Source organism: Dryobates pubescens, chromosome 1, assembly GCF_014839835.1.
Source record: "Dryobates pubescens isolate bDryPub1 chromosome 1, bDryPub1.pri, whole genome shotgun sequence".
Classification (NCBI taxonomy): domain Eukaryota; kingdom Metazoa; phylum Chordata; class Aves; order Piciformes; family Picidae; genus Dryobates; species Dryobates pubescens.
Window position 1 is genome coordinate 12,669,221 of NC_071612.1, and position 20,448 is coordinate 12,689,668.

Consider the following 20,448-nt stretch of genomic DNA (forward strand, 5'->3'; position numbering starts at 1 on the left):
TTTTTGAGAGATACCCCTCTGTAAAGCTCCTCTGGAAGCAATGCAAGTGCACAAACCACTACTCTAATACAGTGCTTCAAAGATTAACTTTAAACGTTATATCTTGCCCTCTTACACCACCACAACGGAAGGTAATTGCTAGATGCATCACAATCTTTATATCCTGGAAAACTTGGCATCAAGTCTCTATGGCAGGATGCATGGTTAAAACAGCGCTGCTGTTGCTGCTGCTGCTGCTGCTGCTAAACAACTAGCAAAAATCATAGTTAAAGCTCGAATTTATTGCTCCGGATTTAAGTCGCAGAACCACATCGTTGTGTACAAACCATTTATCTCCATAGATGCTCAGACATGATTGTCTCCTTGTGTCTAAACACACAAAATACAAGCGGCTATCTGTACAGTTTACAGTACTGAAACACAGAGATTTGAAAATGAAGTATAGATATGTTACTTTTCAAAGATACATGACTTTACAGCAGGGGTTTACCCAAACTTTTTTTTTGTTGTTTTTTTATGCCTTTTCTTTTCTTATTTTTTTTTTTTAACAGCCACTTTAAAAATAGACAACAACTTCACTAGTATAGCTAAAGTTACATCAAAGAAAGAATCAGTGTACTGAACGTGAAGAAGCTGGCCAATTTCCCAGGCTCCCAGATTTTTTGTCTTTTGGTTGGTTGGTTGGTTGTTGTTTGGTGGTTGGTTGGTTGGTTGGTTTTGTGTTTTTTTTTTTGAGGAAACCCCTATACATAAATGAAAATAGTATCTGAGTATAATCTTCAATGGTGGACTAAGCAGTTTCTTAAAACAAGACTTTAGCTTGCCATTCACTTCGGACTGCCTTGAAAATAAGATACACTACTGCTTAAAAGAACCATCGGAATGCTTCAGCGCTGGGAACAGGTGTTCTCTAAAAAAAAAGCAAGAAAACAAGTTAAGCTTTCTTATGTGGCATTGGCATACTCGAGTTGTTCTTTTCCTTTACATTTTAGGCATGCTTTCAGTTATCTAGGAACAATATGATGCCTCCTACTGCTTGACAATTAATAGAAACATCCCTTCTCCAAACACACACCGTTTTTGGATCACAGGTGATACACCGTACTCAGTATGTGACATCCCTAACCTGCTGTCCTCCTCTTAGTTAGTTGAACAAAGTAGTTATGGAAATGTAAACATTGCTAGGAAAAAAAAATAATCTCCTGGCATACAGACAGTGCTTTTAGAATAACCACACAGTTGTACAATGGCTTCTGCCTCTGCCTTGGCACACTGGATGCACAGTTACAGCTGGGGAGGGCTGCAGGTTGGACACACATTTTGGCAAGAACACCTGCAAGGTGCGTGTTGTTTCTGTGAGGTGTTTCTTGCCCTCCATTTCCTTCAAAGTCAAAAGATGAAGGAAATGCCCTTGACCCCTTGCTTCTAGATTCCCACTTCTCTCCTCCAGAACTGCAGACTATGCACTGACCAGGGAGGTGAGAGCAAGCCTTGAGAAGACCTTGCGTCAGTCTGGCCCAGCACACAAGTACTTGTTTCATTAAGAACTGCCCACAAACAGTAGCATCACATCCAATGTAATTCCCCTAAAGGCAATCCCCCTTTCCATTAAAGACTTCTCACTGATTTTGCTGGCATCATATATAAATAACATGCCACTTTTCAAAGGGATTATTTCATTTCTCTTTCAAAGAGGGGCTTTTCAATGTCTTTCTAGGTATTTTCCATAAAAATCCAATACACCACATACCCTACAGCATACAGTGAGAATTCCAGGGTACTGCTTGTCAGTATAGCAAGTGGGTTTGGTTGAATAATTAGCCCATTTGGTGGTGATCAAGACAAGCAGTACATGCCTCCTCTTTGTAAAAGCCATATGAAAGGGGAGCTGTTATTGCTACAGTTATTGCTTGTGTCCATGGAAATATCAGAGACTTCTGCCATGTCACCAGAATTCCGACCTGTGGTCAGTTTAATACTCTTTCCCTCTTCACACATGTTAGGCTTTAATAAATCATCCAAAAATTAACTTCCAGAGACAATGAGCTGGTTTATTGAATACAGCACCCTGAGCAGAATGAGTCTTTTTGTGTTGGTGGTCCAAAAGCAGGAATTGCACATACCCCATCTTTGCCAGTCCCTGTTCCGCCCCACTACATGCGTTTAGCGTAAGCGCAAGTAGTGACAATGCACAGCAGCCCTCCTCCCCAGGTACGCCGAGGAGAGCTAATGCAATTGCTAGATCATCCACACCAGTCTGTGTGGGCTGTAAGATGGCTGCTGAGAGCAGGGTATACAGATTTATAATTTATAAAGAGGTTGACTGCAGAGGAGGCCGGAGTTTGAATGACAGCAAACAATCACATGACCAAATCGACCTCAGAACAACAGCCAAACATGCTAAGGCAATAAACTCAAAAGACTGCCTTAACCTGAAAACTAAATCTGAGTCCATCTGCCTGAACACAAAACCACAGCCAGGCAGAGGGATTTAAAGACTGAAATGGCCTTTATTTATTTTCTTGCAGCATCAGGTTGAGTTACTGTCAGACGTTGTCATGCCAGCTGGAAGTAAAGGTGCAATGTCTGATTAAAAGGTCACTCAGACCCTTAAATGCACAGAACAATATTTTTGAAGGGCAAAGCTGTGGTTTAATATGTGCTTTCAAAAAAAAAAATAAGATAAGGATTTTTTTTTCCATCTGAGTACCAAGTTCTAATTAAAGATATACATTTACAATTAAATATCCATTGTGCTAACCCCCAATTTGGAAATGAATTATTAATCCACACTTGAACGGGGAGGGGGGAAAAAAGCTTTAAAATGGAATAGGTGGATCGAGTTAAATCTAAACCAGTTCATATGATGAAATCCATAGATTTTATGACTCCAGAAGTCAAGGTTATTTCTAGCCAGGAAAAAGAAAAAAGAGACCCTTCAGCCCATTTAACCCGTTAACATACAAGCTTAAGTGCAATGACCGTCTACTTCCCAGCTGTATAAATCCGGGAGTCTCAGCTGGGGAATCAAGCTCTCAGCAAGACTACAGCACATTTCTGGATCTCTGTGCTTCCGTTATCCTGAGTGACAGGAAAGACAGATCCCCCTGGAAGCCTGGGGAGGGCTGGTGAGGAGCAGAACCAGAGCTGATCAGCGTGGTTTTGCTGTAAAAGCCTTCACTGCTCGTGCCAGTGCAAATGCTGACAAACGGCAGGCTCGCTCCCAGGAGGAAGCTCAAAAACCCACAGCCCCCTCTTCTCTGAGAGGCTAAAGCCATAAAGTGTGGCACTCAAGAGAATTTTTTTCCCTGCACAAACCCAGGATGAAATGACCTCCATGCTTTCAAACTCTCTATTCTGTTCCCTTCTTGCCAGCTTTCGCTATCAAAAAAAAAAAAAAGTAGTCACTCCAACATTTGACTTTTTTAATTGTTGGCTTAAAAAATCAGCTCTGCATAGGAAACTGAGCCTGCTGTGGTTTTGGAAGAGGCAGAAAAGGCAATTGAAACCAGCAGAAGATTTAAAATCCCTTAAATTAAGCAGCAATGGGAAAATGTCAGTTATGTATCCATCCTGGTTGCCCCACGCAGAAAAGGAAAAGCAGACCCTTGCTACATGTGTGTGTGCACACGTGCTGCCAACACAGGAGAACAGCACACTGGCAGGTGGTGTAAATTCCTCAGCAGAGACTCTGTTTTGACAGTTGAGCTCTGTAGCTTCACAGTACAAGTATTCATTAAAGAATGATGCCTCCCACAGCCCCCTGGGGTGACCAACAGACTGATGGAACGAGGTGTGGGGTGCCAGACAGCAAGCTCTGCTTGCCCAAGGCCCACCTGCTTGCCCAGCCCCATCCCTTGGCGACCTAATACCTATGAAACCTGCTAGAGATGCCTCTCTCTCTGAGTCTCACGGCTGCCTGAATGATTTGGTACAGAGACTAGGAGTCAGGAAAGTAGGATGCTTCTGCTTGAAGTGCTGCTGCTTGGGGTGCGGCCCAAATTCACAGCTGTAAAACCGATGTTAACCGTAAGTCACCTGTATAATTATTTTCTGAGAGACTAGGGAATGACTTGGGTTGAGGTGAACCACATTCAGAAATAAAATAGTAAAATATATCAGAGCACTACATGATTCTGACCTAATACCTTACCAATGTTAAAAGATGTTGCATTATGAAAGACTCCTTTGATGTTTGATCCATGAGCAAAAATCCTGCTCTCACTGAAGCAAACTCACATGCTGGCTACAAGCGAATTATTGGCCAGATGCAGCACTCCTCGGTCCTCTTGAGGAGTCCTGGCTGAAAGCATCCAACTCAACAACAACCCTTTGGGAAGTATATTGCACCTGAGGTAGGTTCAACAAGATCTGGGCTACCTGGAAGTCTTTACAAAGACCTACACAACCACAGAAAGAGATGGGGGAAAGGAACTTTGTCCTTAATGAATCTCAGATTCATACGGCAAGGTGAATGAAACTGGTAGATCTCCCAAAGCAGTGAGCCTGGTGCCAGACACATAGAGAAAAAACAGCCTTACCAAGCTCTGCACAGAACCTCGAGGGAGCTTCTCAGCTTGGAGGACAATCCCTCCTTGAAATGGCTTTCAAAAGAGCAGCAGTTTGGTACTGAGGCCAGTGGATCTATATGAGATACGGCCTGTTAAGTTATATGCATATATATGTGTGAGTGTGTATATATATATATATCTCAATATACACATATAAGATATATGATGACAGACAGAGAAATACAGTGCTATGTGACAGCCAAAAAGTTCATCTGGCAAGTCACGGCCCCTGCATGAACTGCAGTTTGGATCAATCAGCAGCCCAACCTAGGAAACACTGACCGCCAGTTGCCATAAACCAGTGACTATGCTCTTCTTACACCTATGTGAATGTGGGCTACACACCTCACCAGTCCCACAAAACTCACATGGCTGCCAGTGAGAGAGCATCTGGTCTTTCCTCCACATTAAGCCTTGCTTTTCCAGTGCTGCAAGCTAACTTACATGTCAGCTTGATCACACTGGAAATTACATCAATTATACACACAGCGTTACAGAACAGTGCAGAATCTGGTGTGAACCCACATGCTCTAAAACTCACTTTCCATCTCCTTCTCTGGAAAGAAGGCTGCAGAGTTATGTGTGGTGGCATGGACCCAGACTTGTGGCTGGAATGTGGTCATGCGTGTGGCGGAGCCATTCGATCTCCTGACCCCCAGAGCAACATCACAGAATCAGAGAATCATTTTGCTTGGAAAAGACCCTTTAAGATCATCCTCTGTGCCATGGGCAGGTGTCCACCCAAGCACCAGAGGCAGCCTCCAAGTTGGTGTTGAAGGATCACAGAATCACAGAAACATTCAAGTTGGAAAAGACCCTCAGGATCACCATGTCCAACCAATAACCCTACTTGACAAAGTTCACCCCTAAACCATACCTCCAAGCACCACATCTAAACTTTAAACACATCCAGGGTTGGTGACTCAACCACTTCCCTGGGCAGCACATTCCCAGTGCTTGGCCACTCTTTCTGTGAAAAATATTTTCCTAAACCTAGCCCATTGCAGCTCGAGGCCATTCCCTCCTGTTCTGTCACTAACTACCTGTGAGAAGAGACCAGCACCAGCATCTCCACAACATCCTTTCAGGTTACTTTGTCAAACTAAACAGCCCCAGCTCATTCATCCACTCTTCATAAAATTTATTCTTCCAGGATGCTGGCACCAGCCTGCTCTGCCACCAGCAAATGTGATCTGGACAGCCTCTCCACTCCTTTCTTGCCTAAATACTGAGCCACCCTGAGAGGAAAGCAGCCTTTGAAAGGATCTATGGCCTACTTTGTTCCACTCATAAATATACATTACCTACAGCAACGACTATGGGGAAAACCTCCCAACGCTCAGATTCAGCTCAGACAGTCTCCTTGAATGTTTTTCTTCAGGCGAGGAGGCTCAGCAGCAAGATCCCCGTGTGAGAATTGCATCTCTTGGAAGCGTGGAAGGAAGGAAATGGCAGAGCCAGGCACACAGCGTGTTTCAACCACCACTCCCTGCCCTAGAGCTGTGCCAAGTCCCACAGCACAAGACACTGAGAGGACCTGCTGCTTCCCCGGGGGATAAGGCACCACTCAGGCACCCATCCATTGCGGCACCCGCGCATGCCGGCTGGCACAGGAGAGCTCTGCGTGGGGCCAGCCACGCATCCAGCTCCTGGTGTCTTTCCACCCAGCTGCAGGCCCAGGGGAGGGATGTGCTGGCACTGGACGAGGTGTGAGGCAGTCCACCAAGCTGCTGTTCCCCTCAGCTGCCAAAAGCCCTGTCTGCCCACCGACGCCAGGTTGCTGCTCACCGTGCACGTTATCAGGCACTAACAGATGTCCCTAATAACAAGCTTATCATTGGACTTAGATAAAAAGGGACATGTATGCCTGGTCACAAGCTTGGTGGTGAGTTTGCTTCCACAGCCCACCTTAAAATATCTCTCACCCTACCTGAAGTTACAGGCCTGTCTCCCTTCACACCAAGGATGAGATTTAACATGTATTTTAAAAGTCATCTTTATTTGCTCCAAGAGGGCAGGCATCTGCATGCTGGCAGTTATTTCTTCACTCACACTGCACATCTCTCAGGCCATATTTGAGACAAACCAGATTTAGAACACACCAGATTAGGAAACTCATTTGACTTTCTCTGCCGCCAGTTCCACTAAGTGAAAAGTAAACCTCTGCCACAGGACACTGCAAGAGAAATTCAGACAACGTACTCCTGAGTCAGGGTCGTGTTTTGAAAACCCAGCTCCTCTCAAACAGCTTACTCAGAGGTAACCTCAGGACATTTCAGTGGGGCTAGGTGGGGAGTAAAGGATTGGTGCCCATGGTAGTGAGAGACCTGCTGCCGTAGGGCCAGATCCTGACACTTGGACTCAGCATCAGGAGCAGGCAGTAGCTCCCCAACTAAATCAATAGGATTAGGCTGAGGAGTAATGTGTTTCTCCACAGGAGAAAGAACGAGCAAATGTGTCCCTCATTTACATTCAGTGCACACCATTGTTTATTTTTTTTTCCACTTTATATAGGAGATTAAATTTGGGGAATAAGTAAACTATTTCACCTTTTTGATCTGAAAAAAATGCATAACACCATTGGGGAAAACAGATGGCAAACAGATCCGAAATCATAAGGAATCCAGACTAATGCTGTCAAAAGAAAACAGCTCGGTCCCAGGGAATGTTAGCGGCAGAGCCTCTCCTCATGCCAGTGAGCACCTCCAGCTCAGAGCAGCCACGCTCCCTTTCGGCGGAGCGGCTGACACGGCTCCACCATCGGCCTTGAAATGCCCTCAGGGCAGCTCAGGAGGCGAAGCACGGCTTGCACCGAGGCTGGCAGGCAAAAGCATCGCCTCGGGATGCAGCCAGAACCCTGGAAAGGAGCAAATCTCTCCCCCTTCCCTCCCGGGCTGGGACTAATTGGCTGCGGTTGCCTTCCAGCACACTCCCTCCCCTGTGCCCGCACAGCTCTCCTGGCCAGCAAGCCGTGGGACAGAGCCAAGTCTCCACCTCTGCCGTCCCGCTTGCTCCCAGCGGGGGCAGGCGGCTTGGCCGCCGGCTTCCCTGTGCCTGGCACCCCGCGCACGGGGCTGGCAGCACCAGGCAAACCGGGGTCGGGAACTCCTCCTGCCGTCTGCTGCCCTGCAGCCAAGTTCCAGCTGGCCGCGCTCCGGCCTCCGGCGGGCACTACCAACAGCTCTCTGGCAAAGGCAGCAGAGAAGACATCAGAGGGTTGGAGTTCCAGGTTAGGGGTCTCTCCTGTCTCAGTGCCAAAGGGATTCACCTTTTTTTCCCCTATTTCTACATCCCTCTTGAGCAGTCCTTGCAATTCCTGAGGTTTTTCAGCTGCTCCTGTACCTGCAGATAAAGCTGCTAAGCTTGCTAGAGTGCCTGTTCAGCTTATGTGACCATTTTGCTTTTTCTTTTTTTCATGAATTATTTGCATTCCAGTGGCATCCAAATGCCTCAGGCAAGATGAGGGATTGTTTCTGTTGGTCTGCTGGCCTGGTCTCTTAAACAGGAGATTTGGCCTGTCTCCTCTTTCAGGGACATGGAAAGGCTCATACACGCCCCTAACACTGTGCCACTTCAGAGCCAAGACTGATGCTAAGTGGGTCAGAAAAGCTGTCACTCAGTGCTCTCATACTGGCTGTGGGAATTAGCATCAAATAGCCCGATGGTCTATTTGCATAAAGCTGAAACCTGTGTTACTAAGAAAAGTTCTACAGATAAATTCTTTGGTGCAGGTTTGTTGCCCCCACACAACACAAAACCCAAGACCCTACAATGCAAAAGACACTAAAATTAAATACCCACGTCACTGCCCAGCTTCTACTTCCTCCCAAGACCTGCCTGGTTCCTTCTCCTGCTCTCTGTCAGACATTATCAACTAGAAGCGTGCCTGCCTTCTGCTGTGGATGCACCACGTGCACACACCTCCCCCTCTATCTCTCACACACACTGCCATTCACCTTCTCTCTAATCAAATCTCTGTGTAGACCATCCATCAGTCCCTATCGTTTATCCTTCCCACACACACAAGCTCACAAAACAGAATTATTCTTGTTAACATTCATTCCGTTAATGAGAAATCCCTGCTGGTTCATCATCTAGTGGTATAAGTCTTTGCACTCAGGCTGACATCTCTATCATCCTCCAAACTGCTGCTCTGGGGTACAGTAATCTCTTATGGACTGGTCTCCAAGCAGAGAGGAGGCACATTTCTCAGGACCAAACCAATGTACATTTAAATCTCTTTCCCCTAGAGCTGCTGGAGCTTCAGCATCTTTTTCTCCTGCACAGAACCTAAAATCAGCTATGATGCCTCATTGGTTAGCTAACTGCTTCTGTCCTTTGGGATTTTTCTTATACTGTTGATACAACAGCCAGTGAAAAACACAGCTTGGCCTCTGCTTGGTTGGTTCTTTTTCTGCAAGACTTGGGGGGGGGAATCACTTAAATGCAGCACTCAGCTACCCTGGGCTGCAGGAGGACTTTCAGCCAATGCCCAGGACTTGTTACAGGTGCCAGCTTGTCTCTCTCAAAACCAGTGAGCACCGTGTATTGTCCCATTAGATGCAGGGAGAGAAGCAGCAATGCAAACTCTTACACAGCAGGTCACCACAATTCCTGACTGGAGGGGGAAACATTAGAAGATTATAAATGGCTCTGAACTCGATTCATTCTCTGAAATGTCTTCTGAACTGTTCAGAGATGACAATGTAGACCCACCTCAGTGATTATTTTCGTGACACCGTCACCTCCACTGGACTTTGACCCCATATTTATTTTACATCACCTTCCAAGCAACCAGCCAGCTGTGATCTCTGCCTCCCAGAGCCCAGATGAACTGGTGATTTAGAGGGAACAGGTTTTAAATCATTACTAAGCTTCTATCACAGAGTCCTTTCCCACCCACTCCCTGGCGGATAGCTATTCAAACCCACAATCCTTCCAAATACATCCTCTCTTATTTTGCTTACTCCAAAAACCAGTGGCCTCTATTTGACTGACAAAGCTCATTTTGGGGATCACATCTTTAACAATAAATATTCTCTGCCTCTCCATTCCTGACCTCTTTAACTGCACCACAATAATTCCACTTTGCCCTCCTCGTACCTTCTACACAGATGGCTAGAGCTCTTCAGCTCTCTTTCAAGCCAGCTTCTAACTGCAAAGGTTGCTGCACCACCTTTACATCCCCATCTAGCAGCTGGGATGTGCAGAAGGATGGATGTCACTGAACCACAGTTGTTTGGGGGTATTTCTTTTACAAATTCTTTGTGTCAACACAGTGCAAGCTGACATGCTGTTAGCTTGCTCCAGCTTTGGGCAGCCAGCACCCCAACAAGAGTCTCAGTCTCAAGCTGTGCCAGGGGAGGTTTAGGCTGGATGTTAGGAAGAAGTTCTTTATACAAAGAGTGATTTGCCATTGGAATGGGCTGCCCAGGGAGGTGGTGGAGTCACCATCACTGGAGGTGTTTAGGAAGAGACTGGATGGGGTGCTTGCTGCCATGGTTTAGTTGATTAGATAGTGTTGGATGATAGGTTGGACTCGATGATCTCAAAGGTTAATTCTATTCTATTCTGTTCTATTTTATTCTATTCTGTTCTATTCCCTAGAACACACAGTACACACCACTGAAGAAGCCTTCATGGCCAAGGAGTCCTCATGCAACAAATCGTCATTTTCAGCATTTCATCCACAAGAATCCCCTCCCTCTTTCACATGTCAGCTTGTTTGTATGTATTCATCACTTCCTTAGATCCCAGCTTGTTCAAATCACAGAGCTCCTCCTGTAAGACACACTCATCCCAATACCCAGATTCTCTTAATAAATTCTAGTTGATTTTAAAAATTAATTACATTGTATTTTCTTATCAGTAAGGGCACATGGAAAGCCCTGCACACTCTCTTCAAGGTCCCCTTCTGCTGCATAAAGTCTTGGCCTTCCCCCAAAGAAGCATGGTTACTGGCGAGCTTTTCACCTGCCTCACCTGAATTACTAATAGCAAACCTGCTCATAGCAGCAGCCCATATTCCACCCTTTTCCCACCAGGGGAGATCTCTCTGATATCTTCAGCACTACCATTGTACCCTTCCTGACAGCAGATTGCCTCCAATGCTCTGTTGCTCTGCCCCATAGTAACTGAGTCACCCCTACAGAGAAGCAGGCACCCACTCACCAACTTTCAACCACTTTTGCATCCTTGCCTGCTTGAGCACTCTGCAGCTCTTCCTTCCTTCTCCTCTGTCCTTGGGTTATATCCATCCTGAACTCCCTAGGATTTTCCATCACTTTGCAGTGTTAAGTTCTTTCCTCTACCTTGATTTCTAACAGTGCTTCTCTGCTTCGTGTAGACAATCTCTCTCATCACTGTACAAATAACTCCTAGTCAAATGAAGTCTAATACCAGATAATGGTGATCCTATCCAGAAGTACAAGAGAGACCATGGCCAAAGCAGTCTGAAACTAAAAGAAATATTACTCTGACACAGTAGAGGTGCAAAGCTTTAAAATGTCACTTCAGACACTGAGAAAAAAGAAAATACTGAGAAGGGCGGAAAAAGAAACCCCTACGGTGAGTAAGGGAAGGGCATTTCATGAGTTCTCTTCCCAATAAGAAAGCAGTATTCAGCATGACCCATGCTGCCTTGACTCTTTTTACATTCCCATCTCTCACTTGGCACTGGGGTGTCTGGTTAACTGGGAAGGATTGGAGGAACCCTGGAAAACTGAAAAGAAAAAAAAAAATTCAACAGGCCTCACATACCTGGCTATGGATTTTTATAGTCTTAATTAAGAGGATGCCTAGGAGTTCCAGGGAGGATAAAATATTTCCCATAATGTCTGAGAGTAGAAGTTAACAAGCCTGCTGGGATCTTTTTAGCCCCTGCAGAGCTAAGGCTTCAACATTATTAAATGGCTGTCGCATCTGAAGTATGGTGCAACATAACACACAAGCAGCAGCGCAGGACGCCTAAATGGGGGGTGACTTCAGATTACATCACAGAATAAATCAGTTTCAGGACAGGTGTTTGCATGTGACTACACAAGATATGACAGTGGAAAACAATAAAGGTACCCAGAAGAAGAGAGAAGACAGGCACAGCAGGCTGGGCTCCCAAATAGCAAAGAAAGTGTCAAATGAAACCGCACGCTTCAAGACCCTGTTCAGTATGATCATTCAAAGCAGATGAGCTATCCAAACACACAGACACTAAAACGCGGAGAAACACTTTCTTTGGGTGGTGGTACTCCTCAGAAGACATGGTATCTGCTGGCAATTTTTACACATGCAGTCCGTGGCTCAGGAATTGTTTGAAACTGAGGCAAAGCCCCAGAGATTCTGTTACAGTGACACGAGTTCCTTTCTTACCGCTCCTAACTCACCTGGATACATTCCAAAACCTTATCCTAAAGCCTTTCCCCACACAATCAGCAGCCACTTCCCACTGCAACCTGCAATCAAAAGGATTACGCTGTATTTGATGAGACCTTCAGGTGTACATTCTAGGTTTGCCTGCTTAGAAACATTTCACCAAGCCTATCCCTCAGAACACAAGAGTTAAGAGTTGGAATGCTACTTTTCTTTTTACAGTTACAAATTTTTAGAGTATTTGGGAAGGTCCTGTTCTCAGTCATTGCTATGCACTGAACACATGAGAGAGCATACAGAAATTAATATTCCTCTTTTGCTTTGCTCTCTAGAGTGCATTTCCTTTAAAACCAAACAAGACGTTGCTCTTCAAAAGGGACTGCTTCCTGACATCCTAACTCATTCTCCAAGTGAGCTAGGTCTTCCCTAATTTCAATAAAGGTGTTAGGTGACTTGCATAGAAAGTGGCCCAAAAATCCAGTAATATGAATATACACACAAACAGGCAAAAAAATTGAGACTCCTACCTACTGCTACCCACCCTGAATTAAAATGACATTCACATATCTACCAGCTTCAATGAGTCTGTGTGAATGAGGCATGGTGTGTACAGCCCACAACGTTTTGTACAAACATAGAATTGCTAAGATTCTCCCAAGGGGCTGTACCTGGCATAGGAGTCCAAGTCATAATGGTTTCTAATAGGAATGCATAATCTAAAGTGATTTAGACTATCAGGGAAAAGTAAAACAAGGGGGGGGGAGGGGAGGAAAAAAAAAAATCACTTATTATGTTAATTACTGCTCAAAAAAAACCCCACAAACAAACAAAAAACCCTGGCTTCATTCATCATCTTTCTCAAGACACATGCAACTTGTCCAACCTAAACAATACACAGAGATTTCATTCATGTCAGCTTGAAAAAAACAGACCAACCAACCAGCCATGACACTGAAATCCAAAGACTGGTGCAGAATCCTGACACCCCACCTGTATAGGCTGGGCACTTAGAAAAAAAGGGCAAAGAGCTATTCAGTACAGTCAAAATGTGGAACCAGCACAACCAGTTAACCTCTCTTACCACACAGCAAATTTCACTGGTAAGCAACTGTAGTTCAATGATTTAAAGCATGCAATTTCCAATGCAACCAGAAAGCAGTGTTTGCATGAAAGAGGCTGTTATGCCCCGACTGGTGTACAATTTGCTGAACTCCTTGAAATTCTGTATAGTTCAGTACCAAATTCCACCACTATGAGGTTTCCTTAGGCAGGAGGAACTGAATTTTCCCACCCCTTTAACAAACTATGCTATATCAAACAGTAAGTTATGTCATGTATATTCTAAATTGGACACCAATGTTGTGGGGTTTGGGCACTCCCTTTGCTTTGTAAGTATCACAGGAGGAAAGGGAAACAACAACATATGAAAAACAGATGACATCCAACTCCACTTCAAAGGCTATTCCTTGTGCTTGGTAATTTGCCAGAATCTGCTGGGCTCTCAACATCTTCCTCAACATCTTCCTCAACCCCTTGTCTCCCACCAACTACAATTCATTCCCGCCTTGCAAGGCGTGATCTTAATGCAGAAGGGCAAGTAGCTTCAACAACGTTTCCAAGCGGCAGAGGGCAGGGTGCTGCTAAGCAAAGATGCTTGCAACTGCTCTGTTCTCTGCTGGAGGTGGCAGTAGGAGCCTGGCACCCTCTCTGCAGGCTCAGGCCTGGGAAAGGAAAACCAAGAGCACCCTGGCAGAGCACAATGGGCAGTCATGGGGAGCCAAGAAAGAAGCCAGCAGTGAGGGCTGGTCAGAATTTTACAGCCAATAGCCAGCAGGAATTGCACTCAGGACAGACCATGGTTCTTGCTCCAGCTGTAAATGCCTGGGGACACGGACTGCTTTTTTGCCCACTTGCATGGTTTTTAACACATGGGGAGCCTCAGCCAGCTGGAGGGCTATGAGGCAGTGGCAGGGAGTAGAGAAATACTGTTCTACAGCAACATTCCAGTGAAGAATGGCAATGCAGACTACAAGGTGGTCTTTCTTTCCACCTTCCAGTTAGCCACTTGGATCGTGTTAGCCGCCTGCTCCTTATCAAGCTTTTCAGTTCCTCCTCATGCTACTCAATTCCATCATGCCATTGCTTAACTTATGCATGTAATTTAAAGCTAGATAGACGGCAGGGAAATTGCTTCCTCTTGAGGCCCCTACTAATTGACCCCTATCCACAGAGCTCAGCAGTCTTCCTTTTACAGCACTCACAGGCGCTATCTCAGCACAGAGCGCAAGTTTGGAGGTTGCCAGTGCAGCCTCCCTCCCTCGTGGCAATGCCATATGGCGTTAAGATTTTTCAGAACCAGACACTGTTCCTGTTGAAATCAATCATCACAACTCTGTCCTCGGAGAAGACCAGCTCATGCTTCTCCTAGCTCGAAATGCAACCCAGCGAGGTGCCTCAGATTTGGCTGCTGGTATTGACTATTTCAGGTCAGTATGCAAATGTTTACTTTAATAGCGCACATATCAATTAGTGCAGCTGTTATGAATAAAGCAAGCGGCACCAGCTACAATGACAGCATGCCCAAACAGCAGCTATTTCACACTTGGGCTGAACCTTTCAGACCCTGCCAATGCGAGCCAGCCCCTCCCTCTGCTTGAGTATGCTGCCTCACTAATGAAGACGAGGAAGGAGACAACTAAGGCTAAGTCAGGACAGCCTGCTTCCGAGAGAGAGGGATGTAATGTCAGGCTCCTAATCTTCATAACCTGCAGCATAAGTTATGGGTGCATACACCAATCAGAGGAAAATAAGTACTCTCTATGGGTAAATAAAGATTATTACTCTTTAAACTGACTGTAAATCTGAATGAACACAGACTATACATATACAAGTAGGCAGCGTTGTGTTGTGACGTGAGTCTTATTTTTATAGATTTATTATTACTGTACATAAAATCTCCTAGTAATAATAACATTCTATGAAAAATACTGGAGTATCAGGACGCTTTTGAAGTGGGAAGAGTACAAGAAAAAAAGTAGGAAAAAAAATAAGGGTTTAAAAAAAAAATGCTGGGAAGGAAGCATTCCATTAAAAATGCAAGGGTCGGGCACTGGATAGCACCCACACGAATCTGTCTTCAACTCCATGTACTAACCTTCAGAGTTATATCCTATGCCTTGATTGCACCAGTAGAGGAGGGTTGAAAGAAAAGGAGAGAAATGGTTTCCGTGGGATCAGCCAGTTTACTGTTTATTGTTATTATTCTCGTTTTTCATTTATTTAGCCTTTAAACACAGTTCCTCCCCCTGCCTTCAATCATCTCCACAACTTGCAGCCACAGTCGACACAATTCACAGATCTCACAAGCATGTAGTGGAACATGAGCCCCTCGATCCTTGTCACACTTCCATGGGGTTACGCCTACCAAAGTGACGGGGGGGCCATCCAAGCTGAGCTGTTGCTTCCCCAAGAGCACAGGCCAAATGAGCCCCAGAAGCACGCTCCGCTGGGCCTGCTCTCACCCACCACAGCCACCACCACTGCTGTAGTGCCCTCATGTAGGCCCTGTCACTCCCCGACACCCTGCCAGCTGGTGGCCTTTCAGCCAGAGCACGGCTGCACCACATGTGCTTTAGGCAGGCCTGCTGTCACTCTTTATTAATTTAAATTTGAAAAAACAAAGAGGAAAAGAATGAAGACATATGAAAAACAGACATAAAAGAAAGTTACTGAGATTGGATACTCTTCCTCTCTTGACAAACCACATTTTTGTAAAGAAATTAACCACATCCTGTGACAGAACTTTGTGATGGGTCACAGCCTGCAGAGAAGCAATGCCTTACTGACATCTCCACACCTGGAAGGGGAAACCTGCTTCTTTTGAGCCACGGTACCACAACAGAGGAGCTTTTCTGTTTATGCATCTAGCAGAGCACAAACAGGAGAGGGAGAGCTGGGCAGAGAGAGTGTGAAGAAGTTAGGAGAGCACACAGGTGGCTAATGACCCCACTTTTTTACTAGTCACAGCGGTTAAACAACCTTAACAGGTGGCATTCTCATAACACAACTGAGCAGTTTTAAAAGTTGCCACAAATGTCTCTGTCAGGAGCAAGGAAGTTCTGGAAGTGTGCTCAGAGATTCACACAAACCCACAGGAAGATCTGATAACATACAAATTCGTTTCTTCCAGAGATAGCTCACTTTCTGCAGAAATCAATAAGCCATCAGAACCTATCATTTATCACAAACATTAAATCTCAGCAGCGTCCTGGTCTGCAAGCCTAATGAGGGAACCTGGTGCACAAAGGCACCCCTGCTGCTAGGTGGTTGCATGGGGGGTGGGGGAGGGAGGGGAAGGGAGAAGGGGAGGAATTCTCCACCTCAATGTTTCAGGGAAGTCTCTTTTAGGCTGTATTCAGCATTATGATCCATCATTAACCAATTGGGGTATTAAATATCTTCTTTGTGAACTTGCTATGAAATCAACAAAGACATATTATTGAGAAAAATAAGAGCTGAAAACCCAATCTAGTTTTTTGTAGCTGGGAAGTCCACCCTATTGTTTGCATTAATGATGCCAGGTCACCATTCACTCATAGAAAAGAGCTATGAGGATGCAGAACTACAGAACAAACTTTCAGCAAGGACAGTTCACTCTTGCAAGGAAGATTTAATCAGTTGGTTTGATGAATCTGGTTAGGAATGAGTTAATGGTATCAGCCAAAGTTCAGCTAAATCCCCAGATGTTGCTTTTGTCCCATGGCAATATCAAGAGCAACAGCATTATCTCTATTTATTTAACTCAGATCAAACTACTAGGCTCTTGGTGTTGCTTCTTCCCTGGAATCCCTCTTCTTGGAGAGAACTGCAAGCTATGAGTAGGGGTACAAACTGCTCTGCACACACACACACACAGGGAAGTTGCTATCTCTCACTTACTTGCTAATTTCTGTGACTACAAATCTTGATGCCACCCAGCATACACTGCTTCTCTGTACTAAATCCATCACCCTCAACAGCTTCAGATGCACCTGATGTGTACGCCTAACCAGCCACACAATTTTAATAATGACAAGAGACTGAGGATGATTCCTAGTCCTTCCTCTCACTTGTTTCCTTCACCTACCGGTACCAGCCGTCTTCCTCCCGGTGTGTATTTTGGTCCCCATTGTCTGTCATACCCAACGCACTAACTGAAATGCCTGCGGCGTGGGAGCCTGCCTGTCGCTTGTACTTCTAGCAAACCCGAACACCTGTCCTCATGCTTTGGGAAAGGCAACACATTGCCAGGTCTGAGGACACGTCCTAAAAATGAACAGTGCAGTCAGAGGTCAGTCATACCTGTGCTATGTTCCATTGTGTTTCGAACACCGTGAGTGGGTTATCTTGTAAAAATATTGCCAAAGAGATTACTTGGGCACGTCTCAACGACCACCGGGCTCTGCGGCCAGCTGTCCGTCTTGGACAAAGCGCTACCTGCCAACCTGGAGATGAACTCGCCATTACTTTTCCCCCAACTTCCGACGGCGGGGGCTAGGCGTTCAGCTAAAACTTTCCCCTTCCCACCTCCCCATCCCTTACACACCAACCCACACCGCCATGATCACCGTTAGAAAGAGAGAATAAGGAAAAGGGACCCAGAGACAGCCAGCAGCAGTCTGACAGAAACAGCACGGCAGGTAACAACAGGCGAGCGGTGTCTCGTAACGGCCAGGAGCTGGTGGGGCGGAGGCCGCTGCTCCCCACCCGGGCCCCGGGTCGGACAAGGCCGGGCGCAGCGGCCCGCGGCAGGGGCGCCCGCGGGGGCGGCTCTCGCTCCGCTCCGTCCCTCCTCGGCGGGGGCCGGCGACCGTGGCCAGGGCCCAGCTCGGTGCCGCGGGGGGCGGCGTTTCTATTCCCTGCGGGGCGGAGAGGGGCGGGCGAACGGCGGCGCCGCAGCGCCGCTGAGAGTCGGGGAGGGAGCCTGGGTGGGGGGTGAGGGTAGGGGGGTGCGCCCGCGCCGGGGGGGCACCCTCAGAGCCTGAAGGAGGCCTCGGAAAAGGGATGCTGCATCTTGAAGCTAGACAAGAAGCACTGGAGGGGGGGAGGCAGGGGGTTGAGGAGGGACGGCGGGAGGCTGGGGAAAAAGAAATCATCTCCTCTGACCTCTAGCGAAGTGCCCGGTTTTTTCTTAAGCTCTTCACATTTCCTAAATTTGCAGATCTGGTGTCCCGTTTTGCGGTTCCTGCAACTGCTGCAGACTCCACAGTTGATGAGCCGCTTGCAGGGCACGCACACCCCGCAGCGTTTCCGCTTCTTCTTGGCGGGATTGCCCGCCCCGGCCCCGGCCCCGCTGCCGCCGGTGCCGCCGACCCCCCCTCCGCCGCCGCCGCCGCCTCCGCCACCGCCGCCGCCTCCACCGCCCCCCGCGCCGGCGGCGGCGCCTAGGGCGGAGGCGGGCGAGGCCGAGGCGTGGCTCTGCGGGCAGTCCGCCAGGTTGGCGATCTGGAAGGCGCTGTCTGTGACGGCGGCCGAGGCCGCGGCGGGGGAGTGCAGGGCGGTCATGACGATGACCCCGGGGGGCAGGGAGAGGCCGCCCAGCGCTGGGATGGCCGAGAAGGTGCCGACGCGCTCGGGGAGGTTCATGATCTCGGCTTCGGCGGCGCCGCACTTGAGCTTGTTCATGCACTCGCCGGCCAGCGGCCGGCAGTGCTCGGGGGAGAGGGTGGAGAGAAAGTTGCCGTTGGCCATGGGCAGGGCGGGCTGCTCGGCCGGCGGGCAGCCGGGCTTGCCCAGCCGCTGCGAGTCGCTCCGGTGATGCATGCCGCCCCTGCCGGCGTGCAGCGAGGAGGCGGCGGCGGCCGCGGAGGCGGAGGCGGCGGAGGAGGGCTTCCTCGCGCCGCCCGCCGCGCCGCCGCCGCCGCCGCCGCTGCTGCCCCAGAGCATGGCGGTGGCAGCGGCGGCCGTGGCGGTGTCGCAGTTCCAGGGGGACATGCCGATGCGGGCGGCTGCGGCGGCGGCGGCGCTGGGGAAGATGGGGGTGGTGATACGGGCGATCTTGGCCGCCTGCGGGAAGGCACCGCCGTTGGTCTTGTAGAAGGTGGCGAACGAGCGGTACCTCTCCATCTCCGAGTTGTAATCCACAAGGCTGTTGAGGGCCCCCTCGGGCAGGTGGCTGTCCTTGGGCAGCCCCGGTGCCTCGGGGTTGGGGCCGCTCTCCACGCACACGTTGGTGTTCATGATGGCCGAGAAGGGGGACACGACCGGGGAAGGACGGGGCGGGAGGGGGGTTTGGGGGGCCAGGGGAAGAGAAATGGGACTGGGGTGGGGGGGCTCTTTTAATCCTCCTCTTCCTCCTCCTCCGGGCGCATTCCCGCGGTCGGTGTCTGGCCGGGCAGCCGCTCTTTCTGCATCCTCACGGGAGCTGCCGCAGCTGAAACACAAAAAGTCATTTCCGAGGGGGTGCGCGCGCTCGGGAAGGGGCTGTAACCCCGGGTGGGCCGAGAGGGACACACAGCGGGGGGGTTGGGGGACGTGGGGTGGGCAAGCAGGAAGTTGGGGCGGCCCGGGCACCGCTAAACCATTCCGAGGACAAGTCAGTGCCACCGCGGCGGGGGTTGGGGGGTACAGGACACGGAGAACAGGAGCTGCCCACCTACCATCTTCAGCGGGGAAAATGAAAAAGCAAGGGGGTGGAAAAAGGGAAAAGAGAAAAAAAATAAAATGAATTAAATAAAAAAGAGCCGGAGGCTGGCGGGGGGGGGGGGGGGGGGGGGGGGGGGGCTCGCCAGCTGCCACGGTGTCCTTCTGCGCCCGGCGGTCATTAGCTGCCTGCCGGCACAGCTGGCTGCGCCGGGCGCTGGTCGCGCCGGCACTGGCCCTCTCGGCCCTCCCTGCCGCGGCTTGGGGGAGGGGGTGGGCTACCTTCGGGCCGCGGGGAAAAACGGGGCTAGATCAGGGGGAAAAAAATAAAATACTTAAGGCAGGCAATTTCACAGCTTGTGATCCCGGCGCCTGCAGCTGTACTAAAGACGGAGTATTTATCCCAACCTCTCGGGAGGATTCCCCGCCACCGCTGCGCAGGGAGGGCTGCGGGGCGGGGGGAAACCGAACACACACAGACACCGACCCGAGGATAACCCCTCGTCGGGCGCTGCCGGGGCAGGGGGTGGTTCACAGGAGACAGAAGCCGAGAGGGCACATCGCCGTACCTGCTGAACTAGCCCTCGGCGAGGAAAGATGGCTATCTGCTTCGGGGGGAGGAAAGTTTAGGAGGGGGTAAGAACGCGGTGCTCGTTTTATTTCCCACCGCCACCTCCCATTGCCTCCGTCCCCCTCCGGAGGTGAAAGGAGGGTATTTTAGTTTATGGCAATGAGGAAGGTACATGATGGCAGCCTACGCGAACTAAAGCAAAACATAAACATAACTTTAAAAGCTCTCAGTTTATGAACACTGCCTCTTTGTTTTCCAGATGCTCTACCTGAATAGTTTAGATATTTCCAGCATCTTTGCTGATGCGGGGCTATCGATCAG

General features: G+C 48.5%; 1 protein-coding gene across 1 annotated transcript; it reads right to left on the reverse strand.

The window, feature by feature from the left end:
- Window positions 1–16,931: 16,931 nt before the first annotated feature.
- On the reverse strand, window positions 16,932–19,360 carry CXXC4 (CXXC finger protein 4). The gene has a single exon (XM_054161543.1). The coding sequence runs from the start codon at window positions 19,152–19,154 to the stop codon at window positions 17,949–17,951; it is 1,206 nt and encodes a 401-aa protein (XP_054017518.1). The 5' UTR covers window positions 19,155–19,360; the 3' UTR covers window positions 16,932–17,948.
- Between the last annotated feature and the right edge of the window lie 1,088 nt (window positions 19,361–20,448).

Coding starts and splice junctions, on each gene's coding strand:
- CXXC4 (XM_054161543.1), bottom strand. CDS start 19,154: ATGAACACCAACGTGTGCGTGGAGAGCGGCCCCAACCCCGAGGCACCG.